Genomic DNA, 21,844 nt, shown 5'->3' with positions numbered 1-21,844 from the left:
GAATAACATTGTAATCACTATTATTATAAAGATTAAGAGTTTGTTTGTTAGAATGTGCGAATCTCAGGAACTACTTGTCCGATTTTAAACATTATTTCACTGTGATAGTACATTTATTCGAGGAAGGCGAGGAAGGAGGCTATATATCATTACGCTAAGACCAATAGGAGAGCAGCAATGCGGGGCACAGCTAGTTAAGAATAAATAGCTTTCTAATGGTCAAAAACTTTTCAAAACAAGTCGAGAAAACAAATCGGGTAAACCGCAGGCACAGCTAGTCTAAGATAAAAATGTAAATTCTGATTTACATTGTAATAATTATATGAATCTGATTCTACTACTACACGCAAATCTTTTGTGGATGTGTAGATTCATTTGGTTCTGTTACTACGAGAGAAATTTATCTCTAAATAATATAAAACAAAGTCGTTTTTTTTGTCTGTCCCTATGCATATTTAGAACTTTAAAATTACGATACACATACTTAGGTCATATTATATCTGAATTATATAGATAATACAATATTGTTTGCAAACAGATAAAATAACTTTTTATCAAAGTGACCTATAGAACTGGGTACTGTGAACTACATTGACCTGTCTGTACTTCCTATCGTACTAATATTATAAATGCGAAAGTTTGTGAGGATGTGTATGTGTGTGTTTGTTACCTACTCTTTACGTGACGTAAGCGGTAAGCTGTAGCGTAGCGTAGCGGTATCTACAGCTTACGTCAATTTCATACATTCGTAGTCTATTCTATTGAACGCTACGCTAACAGAAAGCCACTTGACTAGGGGGGCTGAACCGATTAAAATGAAATTTAGCACACATATAGAGGGTAACTTGTATTAACACATAGGATAGGTTTTAAGTTTTAACCCAGAAATCTTATGGGAACGGGAACTATTCGGGTTTTTCGTTGAAAACGCGGGTGAAGCCGCAGGCGGAAAGCTAGTATATTATAAAGCTGAATAGTTTATTTACACAGCTAGTAAAAATATAGATTTCCTATTTTATACAACTGGAAACACTCAGTTTTCTTGTATTATAATAATCGGATGCCTACCTTTAGATAAATATTTACCTAAGCATTCATTAAAAAATAAATTTAAGTATCATTACTTCAAGGAATATTATATACTAGCTGTCCGCCTGCGGCTTCGCCCGCGTTTTCAAAAAAAAACCCGCATAGTTCCCGTTCCCGTGGGATTTCCGGGATAAAACCTAGCCTATGTCACTCAGAAATGATGTAGTTTTCCAACAGTGAAAGAATTTTTCAAATCTGCCAAGTAGTTTCGGAGCCTATTCAATTCATACAAACAAACAAACAAAAAATCAAACCTTTCCTCTTTATAATATTTGTATAGAAAAGAATTATCTAAAACGGTTCAGCCGTTCTTGAGGTATCGACACATTTAGCGATTCATTTTTATTATATTCGTGAATGTAGCCTATTTGCTAATACAGACTATAATAATTTATCACTGTGCCACATTTTATGCAGATAAAGAAAGATTTTACGTAAAAAGTAACATCAATCCTTACAAACTTAATAAAAAGTTAAAATTATTCATAGAATCTATATATGTATATAAAACTCAAAGGTGACTGATATAGTGATCTATCAACGCACAGCCCAAACCACTGGACGTATCGTGCTGAAATTTGGCATGCAGGTAGATGTCATAACGTAGGCGTCCCCTAAGAAAGGATTTTTGAAAATTCATCCCCTAAAGGGGTAAAATAGGGGATGAAAACTTATACAATGAAAATTTATCTTTTCCACGCAAGCGAAGCTGCGGGCAACAGCTAGTACGTAGTATATAATCCTAGAAAGTAAGGTAGAATCTAAGGATAGAATGAATAGATAGAATAGTAAAGTTGATTTCAATTACGCAGAAATTATATTTATTTAACTTTTAATATACATATATAAATCTCGTCTCACAATGTTTGTCCTCAATGGACTCCTAAACCACTAAACCGATTAAATAATAAAATTCGCACACCATGTGCAGTTCGATCCAACTTGAGAGATAGCATAGTTTAAACATGTAGGTACCACGGGCGAAGCCGGGGCGGACTGCTAGTAATTATTTAAAAAAAACTTAACCATCTTCAAATTTTTCGAGCTAAACATATTTTAAATTGAATCAAACGGAATGCACCAGCTTTCAAATTAAAAAGTATAAACAACTGTCACAGAATTAATGCTAGCTACTGTTATCAAAATCGGTTCACCCAGTCGAAAGTTCTGTAATAACAAAGCCAATAAAAGAAATACATCCGATTTGAGGAGATTTCCTTCTCTTTCTTTCAAGTTGGTTCATAACGATACTGTATTAAATGCATACCTATGTATTTTAATGTTAAATGTTAAACGCATTCAGTAATGTCACAATCTGAACTCGTAATAACAAATATGTGTTTATTAAATGCAAGTAAACTTAAATAAAACGGTTATGGATGCAGAACGATTAAACCCCACGCTCCATTATCTAAATTACATGAAAATGGAAATGCTGTGTAGCATAAGCTGTTATGAAGCTGTCGGCCATTAGATAAAAATTTATTAGCAATTCTGTAACCGCGTTTTGTTTTAGCGCCATCTAGCGGTCAGACGGTGTACTGCTTAATAGTGTGACGACCACGCGTGTATAATATTTGCATTTACAGTTGATTATTGCGTATTTAAATGAGTATATATTTTAAATATGGATGCGGCAATATTATAATTAACTAGCTGTGCTCCGCGGTTTCACCCGCATTGCTTCGCTCCTGTTGGTCTAAGCGTGATGATTTATAGCCTATACATATATAGCCTTCCTCGATAAATGGGCTATCTATCAGCGAAATAATTTTTCAAATCGGACCAGTAGTTCCTGAGATTAGCGCGTTCAAACAAACAAACAAATAAGTAGTATAGATTATTACTAACAGTCCCGGCAAACGTTGTTATGCCTTTTCACTTAGGTGTATAAAAATGTTGGCCGATTCTCAGAACTACCCAATAGCCCAATAGGCACACAAAATTTCATGAAAATCGGTCCTGTCGTTTCAGTGGAGTATGGCAACATTTTGACACGAGAATTTTATATATTATGAGATATTCAGATTGTAAAAAAAGCCTTAATTAATGCTATAATTGGAAGAAAGAACCACTAAAAGATGATGTTTTAATGAAATTTTTATCAAATCGGTTTAAATAGTGCTTTATGCGTAAATCATAATGAAGAGGATTAATTTTAATAGATTCCGACATGAATTCATATGACTTTTAAGTCATACCCTTTTGGGTAAAAGTAATTAATAATTAAAATACACAAGAGAAAAATGAAATTCACACATCTATTTCATACTATTTTAATATCTTCTTTCTTTTAATCTCTATTTTCCTTTTCCTCTTTTTCAACAGCTTCTTTCTCTTCCGAATTATCTTTGATTCTTTCTTCAAGAGCGACATTTGTTGATGCACTCGTTTGCACATCAGCTCGTTCGACCACCACTTGTATGTTATTTTTCATTTTGTCTTTATCTAGAAAATAAAACGAATCCATACTATATTAATATTATAAAAGCGAAAGTAACTCTGTCTGTCTGTCTGTTACTCAATCACGCCTAAACTACCGAGAAAGGACATAGGCTACTTTTTATCCCGAGAAAATGACGCAATCCCAGAAATCCCACGGGAACGGGAACTATGCGGGTTTTCTTTGACTGCGCGGGCGAAGCCGCGGGCGGAAACCTAGTATAAAATACTAATGAGTATTTCAGGAAACATTTGTTCTACCCAAATAAATGAAGCCTTACTATATACATAATCTATCCGATATACCAAATACAACAAATACGATCAACAATTTTTTCGCCCGCTCACTCGCATTTTTTTTTAATTTTTGTCTGTCTGTTTGTTCCGCCTAATCTCTGGAACGGGTGGACCGATTGAGACGGGACTTTCACTGATAGATATCTGATGTTATAAGGAGTAACTTAGGCTACAGTTCTGATACTTTTTTATATCGATATTCCCACAGGAACATTAGGGGTAAAGGGAAAAACTCATTTATACGGATAAAAAGAAATAATAGATATTTGATATATCCTTAACTACTATGACTACTAACTACTACTACTTGTAGTCTAAATTACTTGACAAAGTAGTATACCAGGCAAGCAATCAGTAGGACAGGGGCAGAATGACGTCACATCGGGCGTAGTAATCCGTATATTAGCGTAGGAGTGTTTCAGAACTATATTTTCATTGTCACACCCGCATTTGCCACAAGATCTGTGACGTTTTAAAACTTCTTTTGACGAACCGGAAGCTGTAAATTATAAGTAGTTAGTTTTAGTCGTAGTAGTTAGTAGTTAGTATTAGTATTTTTGAAAGGGAGACTTCTTTAGGCGCGTTGACTAAAATTTCAAGGTCGCGTCATGGCAATACCGTCGATTTTGGTATCTTTCAATCTTGCCAAAGAAGATTCAATTCAGACTCTTTTTATCATATAAGTACCTAATCATCATTTACATATTTTATTCTTTCGTTGTTTAAAAGCATTATAGAAAAAAAAATACTATTAACTAGAGAGCGCGTGATCGCTACAAAAAATCTGTAAAATCACAATTTGGATTCGCGATACTAAGGCTTCCGTACATACTTGTGTATACCTAAGCTACTTAGCATTCCGCCCGCGGCTTCGCCCGCTTTGTCTATAATCAAAGAAATTAAATACTAAACTTCCTCTTGAATCACTCTATCTCTTAAAAAAATCCGCATCAAAATCTGTTGATACATAGAAGCATACATAGGGATATAGGGGAGAAAGATATTTATAATCGTACCAGCTCCCACGACACAAGTTGTCTTAGTGTGGGAGCTACAGTTAATAATTATATTGAATAACTAGCTGCACTCCGCGGTTTCACCCGCGTGGCTCCGCTCCTGTTGGTCTTAAGCGTGATGATATATATCATAATATATAGCATATAGCCTTCCTCGATGAATGGCCTATCTAACACCGAAATAATATTTCAAATCGGACCAGTAGTTCCTGAGATTAGCGCGTTCAAACAAACAAACAAACTCTTCAGCTTTATAATATTAGTATAGATTATAAGTGACAGCAAAATATGATGTTGTTAAATTTTGTTTTGTTACATACTGTGTTTTTGCTGAAATAAATAGAATAAGAATAAGAATAAGAATAAGAATAAAATACATTTATTAGGATCTCCAAAGTACCACCACCACATAAAAAAACAGTAACAAGAGCACTCTTAAAGACTATAGAAAATAAACAGGGATAAAAAAAAAAGAAAAAATTAAGAGCTAAAAATCTATTATAAATATTTGTGTGGCGACTGGTGACCTAAAGGGTAAGGCCACTCAGCATATGCTACGCCGCACCACGGTCGGCATAGCGCTGGTTTTCAGGGCCCAACCAGACAACAGACGCGTAAGTCTAAAGTGTCCCGAATAATAAAATATAGTTAAATAACATAAAATACAATAAAACAAACTAGAAAAATTTAAATTAATAAGTAAGTGTTTTTACTATTTATATAATATTAAAATCTACAAATTAATGAAATAAACATCAATACCTATATTACATAAATAAATAATGATAAATTATATTACATATATATATTGAATGCATATTATATTATATACAACGCAACTAAGGTTTCCCGACGAAATCGCTAATGAGGTGTGTTTTATACTTATACTTAAAAGAGTGTTTGGAAATCGACTCACGTAGCGGCGGCGGAAGGTTATTCCAACACTTAGTTGCGTTGTATACAAAACTGCCTCTAAAAGCGGTTGTGTGGTATCTTGGCATAACCAACATGAATGTGGATGCTCTTGTGAAGTGCGAGCCATTTCTCTCACCAACCCATCTAAGCTTACTATGCAGGTATTTAGGTATTTGAGACGTCACCACCTCAAAAAGCATCACAGCAAAGTGAAGGCGCCTGCGTCGTTCCATGTTGAGCATTTTTGCTTCGATTAGATATGGTGTAACATGATCTCTTGCAGGTATGTCCCAACAGAACCGAGCACACGCGTTCTGAACCCGCTGTATTGCATTCCTGGTCCTTGCAAGCAACATTGCACCGTACATGGTATCTCCGAAATTAAATTTCGAGAGAATTAGTGCCTCACAGAGCCTTATACGTAAGGGTGTGGTAATGTAGTTCCTGATGCGATAAAGTAGCTTTAACCTGTAGAAGCAATTCGATATAGTAGCTTGGAAGTGTTTTTCAAACCTGAGATGCTCATCGAAAATAATTTTTCATTTTCATTTTCACTTTTCATTTTCAGAAAGAATGCGACTTTGTTTTATACTATGTGGTGATGATGAAGAGCAACTGCAAAAAATGGTCATCCAATTTACAATCAAGATAACCGAATAAATTTAATACAACCTTACCTCCCTTACTAAACTTGAAAGGTATTTCCCTTTCCTGTCCCCCTTTTTTCTTATTCACAGAAAAACCAAACGCCTTTTTCACTGAAGCTGCAAAACTCTTCTTTCTTTCTGGAGTAAATATAGAGCAGAGACATTCATCAGCTGGCCCTGGCCCTTCTTTGAGGTTCTGTAAAGTCTTCTCATCGAGTTTTTTGAGTTTGGCATAGCTTGCCATTTTTCGATCATTCTTTATACGGAATTTGAACTTTTTGTGCGTGGTTTACGACTCATTTTTGTTTGTGTATTTCAGAGAATTGTGATATTGAGACGTAAATGTGTCTTAGAAATGTATAAGTGAATTAAACATATAATAAATAATCATTGTTATAAATTACTTGTGGTTTAATTTTTTCCTCTTTTTATATTACATTATTTACCTTTCCAAACATCCATAATAAATAGTTTTTATTTACATTTATAAACAAACATTTTGTATATGACGTTTTAACGTTTGCGTAAAAATGTCAAATTATTTTTTTTAACAATAGCCATGAGATCATTGATTGGGGTACTTACTTTTGTACAGACTCTATATATTTCTTAAATCTTAATCTTATATATAAAAATGAATCGCAAAATGTGTTGGTAAGCGCATAACTCGAGAACGGCTGAACCGATTTCGATAATTCTTTTTTTATTATATTCCTTGAAGTACGAGGATGGTTTTTATGTAGAGAAAACGTAAATATGTACCACGGGCGAAGCCGGGGCGGACCGCTAGTATAATATATAAATCTCGTGTCACAATGTTTGTCCTCAATGGACTCCTAAACCACTTAACCGATTATAATAAAATTCGCACACCATGTGCAGTTCTATCCAACTTGAGAGATAGGATAGTTTAAACATGTAGGTACCACGGGCGAAGCCGGGGCGGATCGCTAGTATTTTATTATTTACTAGCTGTGCTCCGCTCCTGTAAGTCTTGGTGAGATGATATTATATAGCCTATAGCCTTCCTCGATAAATGGACTATCTAACACCGAAATAATTTTTTAAATCGGACCAGTAGGTAGTTCCCGAGATTAGCGCGTTCAAACAAACAAACTCTTCAGCTTTATTATATTAGTATACCTCTAGAGTCTAGAAAGTATAAATTACCAAGTATTAGTAACTAGGCAAAGTACGTACCTAATTTTTGTATTTATATTAAAATAGTGAGTTGAAAATTTGATATTTCTCTACCTTCGTTTTCTTCTTCCCTGCACAGATTTATTTATTGAAGTGAAGTTTCACTTCTGACACGTGTGCTCGGCTCACATGTTTTTAATCTTTGCACAGTCAATGTTTCTTTTAAAACAATTATAAAAAGGGGAAATAAATAGTGAATTAAATTATCGAAAGTAAACGCGACCTTAGCCAAAGCTAATGTTATTTTTCATCAATATTGTGGTTACTGCAATGGATAGGGCTTAATAGCTTTCCTTTTTTAGTTTCTTGAAATAAATCCAGGCATTTTTAAATAAGCTGTGGTTGCCATGACAACCGTTGTGATTATCACGTGATTATAAAGATCGCCCACGCTTCACCCACGACTTTAGAATATATCTGTGCCTCCAGTGAATAAGGGAATAACTCAAAAACAGCACTTTTCAGGAGAGACAAAAAACTATATATCAATACTAAATCTTTATTAATTCAAAATTTTAAGCTTGTATGTGTAAGATATGATGTTAGACTATATTTTTACATATGAACACATATTGTAACAACCCCATAAATATACTTTTTTCGTGTTTTTTTGTAGTTGTTGCCTTATGAACGAGTACTTCATGGAATAACTCAATGTATTCACATAATTTTTTTTTTACTCTTTGCAATATAACGACTTATGCCCTTATGCACTTTGTTCATAATCGCACAACACGACTTATATTATTGCCAGTTTTGGTTTTATAGAAATGATGTGACTTATTATGCTTGAAATTTGTGTACTTTATGACTCAATTGAGGCATTTTAGTGGAAAAACTATGCACGTAGCTTGAAAAACGAATGAAATCAACGGGTTTTTTTATCGTTATTAGATAATAAAAACAAAACAACATTTAGGTATTTATGCATTTAACCCTAGAAGTCCAATCTACGTAAATTTGACGTATGAACTCTTCTATATTTAATTATTTACCATCGAATCGCTGCAAAATCCAGAACCAACTTATTAGCCGTCGAGAGCTAGCAGTACATAGTTGGCTCATCCCGGTAAATGCCGCCATTTGGTTGTAAAGAGGATGTTGTGCGTCATTTTGACGTATAATTGGGCTTTTCGTAACTTTTAAGATTGTTTCAAATTTTTATTTTGTGATTTATTTGAATAATTTTTTTCAAAGTCACGTTTCACATGATATCTATAGTATTATACTATAGATTGAGTATAAAATGGGATCCAGACAACTTTTATACTAGGACGAAAGCCTTCAATTTTAGTAAATGATGATAATTGTCCTCCGCTGGATTTGGACTTCAAGCAAGGGGATTGGGTGGCTGAAGATGTTGTCCGGAGTAAAACCGAATATGTTATGGGGTTTTGTTATAACCCATGTATAATGAAAGTCGTAGATTGTAAAATAAACCTTTAATCGATCTTTCAATAATACAGTACTATGTTGTTAATACTATACAATGTTTCACCAGTCACCACAATGAGTCTAGTCTGTACAGGTTAGCAGGAGACAATCATTGAGTATTGGTATTAAATACGTATCAACTGCGTATTGCGTTTTGCGTATCCATCAGCCCCCGGAATCACAGACACAATAGAAAATCTATTGTGTCGTGGCCCGATCGGGGCGCTCGGTGGTCCTATAGTGAAAATTAATCGTCGAATCAATTTAAAATTATTATAGTAGTTCCGTGGCGTTCCGAAACGGAACGCCACAGATAATAAAATATAGATAATAAAAGTGGCAACGCCACAATGTCATGCTGGTATACATTGAGGATACAAGCACTATAAAGAGATAAGAGAAGCCCGAAAACCATATTCCTGTATGTTCAGTTAATACAGGAAAAGTTATAGTTGGTCAGTGGCGATATTTTACGGCATGATATAGAATTTTAACAATTTCTATATCATATAATATCAAAATAATGTAGATAAATAAAGAAAATACAATGAGCCGCAAAGATTTTATGAAAAAATTAAGCACAGATTTGAACGTGCCTTGGATGCAAATACGACTTGTGGCACACACTTTGAAGAGACTCTACGTGACAATAGCCCAATTTTTTCAAAATATGTGGTACCAGAGTATCCATAAAATGTTTACGAAAATGCAGGACCAAAGAAGTATCGATATTGCGGATTTTTTTCCTATAAAAAAGGCAAATTACCAAAGCACAGTGGCTAAAACGCTATATAAATACTTTTTTTTATGCGACTATTATAGACTATAGTATTATTGTCTTGATTATTGTAGTTAGATAATTTTTTTAAAAAAAGATTAAAAACGAGTTATTTTTTAAAAACTTACCCAATTATAAGAAGAAAATATAAGTTTAACATTTTTGTTGGCTTTTTTTAGATGATTCAATTATCGTTCTGTATTTATATAAACAAAGAGTATAATATCATTAAATGCACTTAATGTGTTAACTGTATTTTTAATATCTATTGCAAAAAATAGTTAATTTGATAATTTCCATAGAAATATATTAGTATCCCAAGTTAACTGATAAATCCCTTTTTTAAAAAATATAAAGATTTGTTGTTGGAGATTTATTGAAAAAACGATTTAAAAATAATAAGGAATAGAGTGTGTTATTTCCGTGCAGTATTCAATTAATCGACCAATAGCAACACGGCATTAATGCCAAACTGTCTCATGTCGTCACTTGAACCAATGACACTAAAAGAGTTGTTCCTTTATGCTCATGTTCGAAAAATGACACAAATGCGTTTATACTAAAATAGTGTTAGGACTGATGGAACAAAATGAATTAAGTCTTTATTCAAAAAGTATAACTACACATACGTCTTTGTGTTCGTGGGTACTTTTGACTCGAGACGAATAGTTCCTTTGCGATTGCCTAAAATGATGGATAAGGTAACTTATACCGTTAATCACACCCTACTTATACCGTTTGGGTCATTCGAAAAAATGGGTTAGGACGCAGCTAGAGATATGACCTTTTGATATGTTGTGTATTTTGACGAGCTGAATCCAATGGTGCAATAAAAACCAAAGGGAATAACTCGTCTTACTCCCTTATTCACTGGAGGCACAGATATTTTTTTGCATGGCATATTTTTAAATTTGTTTTTTTTTTTTAAAAGTCCATTACCTACTATTTTACTTATTAAATTCCAAGTTAAAGGTTTAAAAATATACTTTAGCTCCTTTAGATCCTTTAGCTTGCATTGTTTTGATATTAGTAACAAATGTCTTTTCGTTTTCTTCTCCAAATGAAGTATGTCCCATTGGTCCTTCTTGACATTATTTTTAAAGTGAAACTTCTTAGAGCGAGCGCGCACGAGCAACTTTGTCTCCGCAACTATTTTGTCTCTCCCATCAATTTGTATGGGGAGTTGCGTCGCTACGTGCGCGCACTTTCATACTAGCCCATAGGTGGGAGAGACAAAATAGTTGCGGAGACAAAGTTGCTCGTGAGCGCACTGTCTTAAAGCACGTTGAGAGTAAAATTTCAAGGTCGTATCATGATTATACCTTCATGTAATAGAGTAAGCGTTGATTTTGGTATCTTTATATCTTGCCAAAGAAGTTTCACTTGTGACACGTGTGCTCGGCTCACACACTCTCTTAATTTTTATTCTTCATTCTAATGTTTTTCTAGGTATACTAGAGCCCTGCCGCGCGTACGGATAAGCTATCATTAGAGCATTTATTATAACTTTAAACGATTCTTCCGACCTATCACAGCCACCGCCTATCTCTTGTATTTATTTAGGCATCTAAAACAAATATAAAAATAAATCAATTATTTGTAAAAAACATAATTTATATATTATCTCACTATGGCCATCATATACCGACTAAAATTGGCCATCTGTCCTTATATTCCGGGAGACATGGCCACATCAAAAACTAAAACAAGTAATGACATGAAACAAATAATTTTGAGGTTAAAACGTAACACTGTTCGTATTCTTTACAACAAATACAAATATCACCATTATTTTAAGAAACTAACACCACAGTTGTGAAACAACACAACAACACACACAACTGTGGTGTGTGTGTTCATGCTATTCGAATAAATAATCAAAGGATTTACTTCCTTTTTCTTTGTTTTTCGCTTTATTTTTTGCCGTACCTTTGCCCTCACACACTACGCGCAGCGAACTATGCCTTAAATAGTGACATGTAGTGAACGAATCCCTGAAATATTTCGATAGGCCATCTCTCCTGTATGGCCATCTACCCCGGAATTACCCTATAGGTAATAATTACTATATATCAACTGATGTTAAAAAAAATGTTTGAAAATCAGTCCAGTAATCACATAATTTAAAAATAATCACATAATTTAAATTCGTCTATATACCTAATTTAGTTTGCATTTTCATATAGTTACTAGCTGTGCTCCGCGGTTTCACCCGCATTGCTCCGTTCCTGTTGGTCTTAGCGTGATGATAATTATAAGCCTATATATAGCCTTCCTCAGTTAATGTGTTATCTAACACCGAAATAATTTTTAAATCGGCCCAGTAGTTTCTTAGATTAGCGCGTTCAAACAAACAAACAAATAAACTCTTCAGCTTTATAATATTAGTATAGATAACCCATGAAAAGTCAGGATTAACAGCTAGTATTATAAACTATGGCATTTTTTCTTCGTAAATATTTTATATTTTGTCAAATTACAAACTACATTGGTTTCTTATTTCAATAATTTTTGACAAATGGTGTATCATCAATCTATGATTTCTGACTAGTCACTCGCCCGGGTTCGTCCGTGATAAATGTGTATTTTGAACTTCTTCAGGTGCTTTGAGAGTAAAATTTCAAGTTACCGTCATGGCAATACCGCCACATCATGAAGTAAGGCGACAATTTTGGTATCTTTGCTAAAAAAGTTTCACTTCTGACACGTGTGCTCTCGACACACACGCTCTTTTTCAACTAAGTATATTGTTATTAATTATAGCTAGGATTATATTTAAAATACTAGTTTCAAACCCTGGCTTGCTTTGTCAAAATTTGTGTGCTTAAAAATGTTTATCACGAATATGTACCTAACATATTCCAATGTGCATATGTGGCCGTCATTTAATTGAATCTGTTATTTGTTTACAATTTCAATGACTCGTTGGAATGACTAGTGCGTAGATTGTTAGACGACATTCGATTGAATGACTAGGCCGAACTTTGATTTAACAAGTCCCACTCAACGTCCCACTAGGTAGTTAAAAAAAACACGAAAACACGATGACGTTCAGTCAATAAAAGTTACATTAAACAATTTGACGAGTTGTCCTTTAGTCATTCAATTGAATGTCGTCATTCAAAGAACACGCTAGTCATTCAATCAAATAGAAGATACAACTAGATGACTGCGACACATACATTTCCTTAGTTTTAAAACATATTAAAATCAATGTCCATCTCACTACGGCAGTTTTATGATAATAACTCCTTACAAAAAAACTTATTTTTAAACGTATTTTCTATATTATCTGGGAAATTTTTGTTATTTAATACGTTTTCTTTTATAGATTGCATCTTATCGTGAAAAAAACAAATAATTTTCATGTGAATCAGCTGTTTTCGAGACATAAAATTGTACTTAAACTTGGAACAAATAGAACAATTTAAGTTTTATGTATGTTATCTTCATGGACTAGCTGTTACAGACGACTTTGGCTAAACTCAAACATTATTTATTCAATTAGACTTCTTCTAGAAGCACTTTCGAATCGTCATTACATATTTTTTACATTTACCACGATTCGGAAAGCAGTAGATATCTATGGGGAAGAAGCTAACTCTAAATGTTTTTTTAGCATTTTAAAATTTATAAATCATACCAACCGCTCGTCCTGGTCCGGGTTGACTCGGGGTAAAAACATTATAAAATCGGTCCAGTAGTTTCGGAGCCTATTCAATTCAAACAATCAAATCTTTCCTCTTTATAATATTAGTGTAGACAGCTACCCACGGTTTCACAATATGGTGCTTTAATAAAAAGTAGGCTATGCTCTACGAAGGTGCTACGTAGCGTAGGTAACTGCTACGTAATCTGGGCTTGATAGACAACCCGCGTAGTTAAAGAAAAACCCGCATGGTTCCAGTCCCTGTGGGATTTTCGGGATAAAAATTATTATTATCTTCATATATATAGATCTCGTGTCACAATGTTTTTCCTCAATGAACTCCTAAACCACTTAACCGATTATAATAAAATTCGCACACCATGTGCAGTTCGATCCAACTTGAGAGATAGGATAGTTTAAACATGTAGGTACCACGGGAGAAGCTGGCGCGGACCGCTAGTATAAATATATAAAGATGTGTAAAAATATGCAAGTCACCTTCTATATGTGCCAAATTTCATGAAATTCGGTTCACAACAGTTTAACTGTCTGTCAAAAACTACTACACTGATTTTTTTTCAGCAATGAATAGCGGAAAAATGTAAAGTTTTAGACGACGCAGACGAAGCCGCTGGTAAAAAGCTAGTAAATAATATAACTATATTATACTTATTTCAGCTTATTTCCATATCACAATGTGGATTTTTAGCATGTGATTTTCATCTCGATACACATTCGAATTTAAACCAACAAGCGACCCTTATCGTATATGTATAGCCTATATTTTTTCGACCTTTCCTTTTCTAAGTTATTTTAAGCCCAAAATAACTTGCGCAAGAATCCTTAAAAAGCATTTAAAGATAAAAGATTACTCAGATATCAGAGAAATATGTTTTTACGACTTCCCATATTGTATTACTTCATTAAGAATTCATTTTTAAACGATAATATTGTGGATAATATTAAAAGGAAATCATCTATTCTATAACTAGCTGCGCTTCGCGGTTTCACCCGCATTGCTGTTGGTCTTAGCTTGATGATATAGCCTATAGCCTTCCTCGATAAATGGGCTATTTAACACCGAAAGAATTTTTCAAATCGGACTAATAGTTCCTGAGATTAGCGCATTCAAACAAACTAACTAACTCTTCAGCATTTATAACAGTGTTATGTGTTTAGTAATAGTTTGCAAAGAAAACAATCCCTTTGATTGACACAACATATTCATAAATTGGTCAACCCAAAAACTTGACCGATTTGGAAAATTATTTCACTCTTGGAAATTACATTTTTTCAGTAGTATGCGTTTATTATAATTTTACTAAATAAACAATTTTGTTAAGTAACCATACACGTACTGGGTTATTTTGTAAAAAACACATAAAATTTTCTGTATTATTTTTCCATTATTTCATCGTCTGGTTGAATTAATGTAGTAATATATAATGTAATGCTATAGATTTATAGAAGAACGATTAATGCTTAAGTATAATATAGTTATCAGTATAGAAGACTAGCTTTCCACCCGCGGCATCACCCGCGCAGTCAAAGAAAAACCCGCATAGTTCCCGTTCCCGTGGGATTTCCGTAATAAAACCTATCCTATGTCCCGAGGTAAAAAGTAGTCTATGTCCTTTCTCGGGTATCTAAATATCTCTATACCAAATTTCATGAAAATTGGTTCAGTAGTTTAGGCGTGATTGAGTTACAGACAGACAGACAGAGTTACTTTCGCATTTATAATATTATAGTATGGATGGATTAATAGAATTGAAATAAGTTTTAAAAATTATTTTCTATAAGAATGCTATTAAACTTAAGAAAAAAATAATTTTATTCATCATCATCCCATATTATGTCCCCAGTTTGGGACACAGGCTCCTATGTGTGTGGCGGCCACAAATCACCACGCTGGCCAAGTGCGAGCAAATGTCACATGTCGAACTTTTGATACTCGGACATGCCGGTTTTTGAGCGGTATGTTCCTTCACCGATTTCATTTTTTTTTATTTCACACACTCGTTTTTCAGACACCGCCCAATCATTTTATGTACCTAAAAAAAAAAGCTTCGCCCGCTTTTTCTACATCTAACTAAATTATATAATCAACCTTCCTCGAGAATTACTCTACCAATAAAAAAACCGCATCAAAATCCGTTGCGTAGTTTTAAAAATCTAAGCAAACAGATACACAAACGGCGGAAACTGACTTTATTTTATACTGTGTAGTGATAATGCAAAAAAATTCACAATTGAATGACAAACAAAAAATATTTTTTGTGTTAAGTACATATATCATACTAGCTGCGCTCCGCTCCTGTTGGCCTTAGCGTGATAATAAAAAAATAGTATAGCCTTCCTCGATGAATGGGATATCTAACACCGAAAGAATTTTTCAAATCGGACCAGTAGTTCTTGAGATTAGCGCGTTCAAACAAACAAACAAACTCTTCAACTTTATCTTAATATATATACATCTCGTGTCACAATGTTGTCCTCAATGGACTCCTAAACCACTTAACCGATTATAATAAAATTCGCACACCATGTGCAGTTCAATCAAACTTGAGAGATAGGATAGTTTAAACATGTAGGTACCAAGGGCGCAGCCGGGGCGTACCACTAGTAATATTATTATAGATAAAGAAAATATCTTCCAGAAATTGAAAGGATACATGAAGAAAAGCCTTCTGGTCGATTTCCCGCCCAAATGATGATGACAGGGTGTTGCCGAATTTCGTATCCTATTTATTAATACATATTGCATTTAATTAAGTATGTATTGTTTTACGTGGTACCGATGAATGTGTGCGGGAACAGCGGGATACAAACGGACAAGTGGGGTGGAGTGGTTGTTGGTGCTAAATATTTTTAGAAAAAAATTGCGTTGTGTCTGAACTATGGATGTGTTGTTTGAATGAGGGGTTTCAGGTGAACATCTTCTTCTTCTTATATATAAAAATGAATCGCAAAATGTGTTGGTAAGCGCATAACTCGAGAACGGCTGAACCGATTTCGATAATTCATTTTTTATTATATTCCTTGAAGTACGAGGATGGTTTTTATGTAGAGAAAACGAAAATATGTACCACGGGCGAAGCCGGGGCGGACCGCTAGTTAATAATATGTAGTTTTATTTATTTTTATAAAGTACATAATTATTCTTGTGTATATTATATGGTACGTCTTACTTAAATACTGTATTCACTGAAATTATACACGTCAGCATTCGAAAGTACTAACTATACTTAAGATTTTATTAAAATAAATAAATATATCACACAATTATTATGTAATCAGTTCATAATTTGTTTTTTTATATTCTCTAAAGAAAAATACCAAACCATACTCCTTTACAAGTCAATAATAAATGCGAAAGTAAGACTACCTGTTACATTTTCATTTAGCAGCTGAACAGATTTAGATGAATTTTTATAGCTTTTGCTACTGATAAACCCAAAACATAAAACTAATCCACAAAAAATAATTGCAAAAAAATGTTAGCATAACAGCGACTCCACGCCTCTGCGCGTATTGTCCGCCCAGCAAGCGCTATATAAGCGGCTAACATCAAAGATTGTTGCATTAGTGACCCGACCTCCGGTGAGTACCATTTGATTTAACCGACTTCGCTAAATGTGTATTTATTTATTTCAATCATTATTGCAATATGTACTTACTATATCTATACTAATATTATAAAGAGGAAAAGTTTGTATGTATGTTTATATATGGGTTTCACGCATAAACTACTGGACCGATTTTGATGAAATTTGGCACAGATAATCTTTAGACCCTGAGAAAGAATATAGGCTACCTTTTATTGCGAAATATGTACCACGGGCGAAGCCGGGGCGGATCGCTAGTAATGTATATATGCAATTCGCAGAGTTAACAGTATACAGGGTGTCCCACTATTGGTATACTTAGCACGAAGGGACTTGTAGTTTGCATACACTGATCACGAAAAAATTTTTAAACAACAAAATTACGTCAAAATATTTTTGCGTCAAAATCTTGATCAATGGACTGTTGTTAATTATTTAAAATAATAATTTCAAAAATATTTTCATGAGTTTTCAATCTATAGTGGTTTAAAGTTAACTCAAAAATGGACCATTTTCGTAAATTTTCTAAAAAATCTTAGAGAAAGTGTAAGAAATGTATATAGTATGCTATATATTCGTGATCTACTCAATAAGCTCTTTCATTTGATACCCCACACGGCATGTTTTGGAAATTTTTATTTTTTTCTTTGTATGCCATATTTAATTACCGGGGTGCGGGGAAGGGGACCACAAAACTGGTTGGCAACATCTGTCTATGGGATGTCTGGGACCTATACAATATATATCAGAAGTCAGATTTAGGTCCGCTATTTTTGCAAACGAACATCTCCTTGGAGCCTGCTCTAAGAAGCACTTTTGAAACGTCATTACATATTTTAAAATTTACCACCGATTCGGAAAGCAGTATCTACGGAGAAGAACCGGCAAGAAACTCCATAGTTGCTCTTTTAAATCATGTCAGTTTTACAATTTTACAAAATACATATGTAACATCATATTATATTATAATAACATGCCAAAGAAAGTTCATAAACATATTGCAACTTGTGAAAATTCTGGATTAAAAGCTAAAATACATTTTTAAGCACTAAACTACCACTAAACTATGCAAATTCCTTTACTAATTTGCCTGTGAGAAATCACTAGTAAGTGATAAGGCCGCCTGATAAGTTATTTTCTCCATTGTAGCATACTATACATTGATTATTATTTGTTTCTTTTTTCTTTTATTATCTATACTAGCTTTCCACCCGCAGCTTCGCCCGCGCAGTCAAAGAAAAACCCGCATAGTTCCCGTTCCCGTGGGATTTCCGGGATTAAACCTTATCCTATTTCCCGGGATAAAAAGTAGCCTATGTCCTTTCTCGGATATCAAAATATACCAAATTTCATGCAAATTGGTTCAGTAGTTAAGGCGTGATTGAGTAACAGACAGACAGAGTTACTTTCTTATATTATAGTATAGATTATATTGTTTCTTTATTGTTTTTATGTGCATGTGTGTGTGTGTGTGTGTCAGAGGCGTAGAGCGTTCTTTAGTTTATTTATTTATTTATTTAAATAGGTACACATCACAGCTGACAATTTTGACTAATTATACACAAATTTAATCACATGTTGCGGTAAAATGCCAGCCAAATTGTATGTACACAGCACAGTTAAAAAAAAATTATTAAAAATTACATTATTTAGCACAATTCATAGATCAAGTAAAATATTTTTTTTAAATACATGTCATAAAATAAATTGAATCTAAATCATAGTACAGATACATATCACATCACTATAGCTACAATACATTAAATTACATAAAATACAGTTAAATCAATAAATACCAACGTTACATTCAATCACATAAAATAAAATTCATTACATTCCATCACAGTATAAAAATAAATTATGTCTAACAATCAGTAAAGTATCTAAGAAATTATATGTATATAAAGTATTTCGTTGTTCTTAGTGCGTTCGATTCTATGAAATTTTCTAATACTGAACAAAACTGAATTCGATTTTTCGTTTACACTAAAAGATCACGAAAGAATATATAGCTCTGTGTTTGTTTGGTCTAAATGCACAGTTATACGAATATATTTTACCAACCTTACAAATAATCATGATCTCTTCCTTTATATTTTAGTGTAAATTAATCTTCTTCTTCTTCTTCTTCTTATATATAAAAATGAATCGCAAAATGTGTTGGTAAGCGCATAACTCGAGAACGGCTGAACCGATTTCGATAATTCTTTTTTTATTATATTCCTTGAAGTACGAGGATGGTTTTTATGTAGAGAAAACGTAAGTACCACGGGCGAAGCCGGGGCGGACCTCTAGTATTCACATAAAAATACAATAAGTATTACGTACAATGCCAATAAAAGCTGTATTTATTACATTTTTATATTGAATGCAATCATTCAATGCATTATAATTTTAACCTACTTCTCAAAAATATGAGATCATAGTCGACGAATAAAATATAAATGGTTTTATATGCATTTTTGAAGCATAAAAATATAATATAATATACTAACTTTCCGCCCGCGTTTTCAAAGAAAAACCTGCGTATCTCCCGTTCCCGTGGGATTTCCGGGATAAAACCTAGCCTATGTGTTAATCCAAGTTGCCCTCTATATGTGTGCTAAATTTCATTGAAATCGGTTCAGTAATTTATGCGTGAAAACCATACATACATAATTACAAACCTTTCCTTTTTATAATATTAGTATAGATTGTTATCCCGATCTATCACTATCACTGCATAGTATAAAACAAAGTCGCTTTCTTTGTCCCTATGTCTGTATGATTAAATCTTTAAAACTACGCAACGGATTTTGATGCGGTTTTATGATAGATAGTGGTTCTCAAGAATGGTTTTACAATAGGTTATACAACTAGAATGGTTTTACAATTTATATCAATTTTACTAACGTGATTGATAATTAACATCCAAACATATGAATTTTTAGTCTTTTATCGAAATACATATGAATAAATCCATATTTACCTATAATTATATTTATAACTTAAAATACAAAAAAAATCTCTCTGTTTTCATACTAAAATATTTTTATAATCTCCCACTTTTAAAAATATTTCACTACATTTCTGGCGCTACAGAAAAAATATTAAAATACACAAATAAAAGGTTGTTTTCAAATATTTTTTTCATCACAACAATTCATATTTTCGAGTGCGAACCCATCCTAGCGTTATCTTCATAAGAAAGAGGCTCTTAGAGAAAATTTACACTTTTCTCATATATACAAGATTTTTTGTTATTGTTCAATCTATGATTGTAACAATACCTAGTGAATGACTAGCCTCTCAACCCGGATCCATCCGGGTGTACTTGAGCTAAAAATCTCTACTAATCACTACATAGCATAAAACAAAGTCGCTTTCTCAGTCCCTATGTCCCTTTGTATGCTTAAATCTTTAAAACTACGCAACGGATTTTGATGCGCTTTTTTTAATAGATAGAGTGATTCAAGAGGAAGGTTTTAGTATATCATTTATTAGGTTTTAGACAAAACGGGTGAAGCCGCGGGCGGTAAGCTAGTAATATTATAAAGATGAAGAGTTTGTTTGTTTGTTTTAACGCGTTAATCTCAGGAACTACTGGTCCGATTTGAAAAAAAGTGTGTGCGTGTAACCTTTACGCGCGATTGAAGTAAAACGCACATGTCAATATAACCTTGTTATTGAATATTATAAAATGTCGCAATTGTCAGAAAATTTATTTTTAATTTACTTATTTTAAAAGTAATAAATAAACAAGTATATTTAGAGATTTTCAAAAAATTTTGCAATTTAAAATAATGTTTTTAAAACTGTTGAATTTTTCATTCACTTTGCTATTCACAATTGATCCGTTTGAAAATTTGAAAATAAATAATCCTAATTGATTATGATATTTGCCACTAGCTGGCGTATAAGTCAAGAAGCGTGTAGTATATGACATATACTTACAACCAATCAGAATTATTATTTTTAAATGGCGGAAACTACACAGCGTTACTTCCGTCAGAAAAAAAATCTGAGTTACTCCCTAGTCGCGCCTAAAGAAGTTTTACTTCAAAATTATTTCGTTGTTAGATATCCCATTTATCGAGGAAGGCTTTAGGCTATATATCATCACGCTAAGATCAATAGGAGAGCAGCAATGCAGGAAGATCCGCGGGGCACAGCTAGTCAAGAATAAAATAGCTTTTATGACTTTTCAAAACAATTTAAGTAGTTATGGAGTTAATCTCTTCCCAACAGACAAACAAACAATTGAATTTTTTCTCTTTCATAAAGTATAGTAGTAGGTATTATATTTATATTATCTGTGTCCAAATATTCTAAAATTAGCAAAACTTCTCAAATATGTAATTTCTCAACTAAAATATTGTCTAAGAAATTGACATCAATTAAAACTGACCACATGTAAAGAAATAACCATCCCGATAGATATATATTTCGATGTAAAAAATTGTACTCAAGTGACTTCGTTTATAAAGGTGCTACGATGGTGCTACGACGCTACGCAAAAAAGACAAAAACCATTTAGGTCGTTATGTTATTACGTAGAATAAAAATCTGGCTATGGTATCGTAACTCAGAAACGGATGACCCGATTTCGATGCAGTATTTTTTATTAAAGTTGTGAAAGTTTGATGTGATTCTAAGTTATGTTTGATAAAAATCGGTCAAATATGGCTGTCGTCACAAAATTATTTCACAGTTCGGGTATCACAAAAGATTGTAGACCATGTTTGAGTCTTCAATTGTTTTCATTTAAAATTGCTGTGCTGTGGTTTAGC

At 33.3% G+C, this 21,844-nt stretch overlaps 1 protein-coding gene across 1 annotated transcript; it reads right to left on the bottom strand.

The window, feature by feature from the left end:
• Positions 1–3,382: 3,382 nt before the first annotated feature.
• LOC149896352 (uncharacterized) lies at positions 3,383–6,650 on the bottom strand. The gene is made up of 3 exons (XM_090118421.1): positions 6,413–6,650; positions 4,169–4,309; positions 3,383–3,537 (listed from the first exon to the last, which is right to left on the bottom strand). The coding sequence occupies exons 1-3, from the start codon at positions 6,648–6,650 to the stop codon at positions 3,383–3,385; spliced, it is 534 nt and encodes a 177-aa protein (XP_089974547.1).
• Between the last annotated feature and the right edge of the window lie 15,194 nt (positions 6,651–21,844).

Source organism: Colias eurytheme, chromosome 29 (genome assembly GCF_061535395.1).
Source record: "Colias eurytheme isolate Ceu_HAF_F1 chromosome 29, ilColEury1 Martin Lab GWU primary, whole genome shotgun sequence".
NCBI lineage: Eukaryota > Metazoa > Arthropoda > Insecta > Lepidoptera > Pieridae > Colias > Colias eurytheme.
The sequence above is the reverse complement of the archived record's forward strand: the minus strand, read 5'-3'. Positions and strand labels throughout refer to the sequence as shown.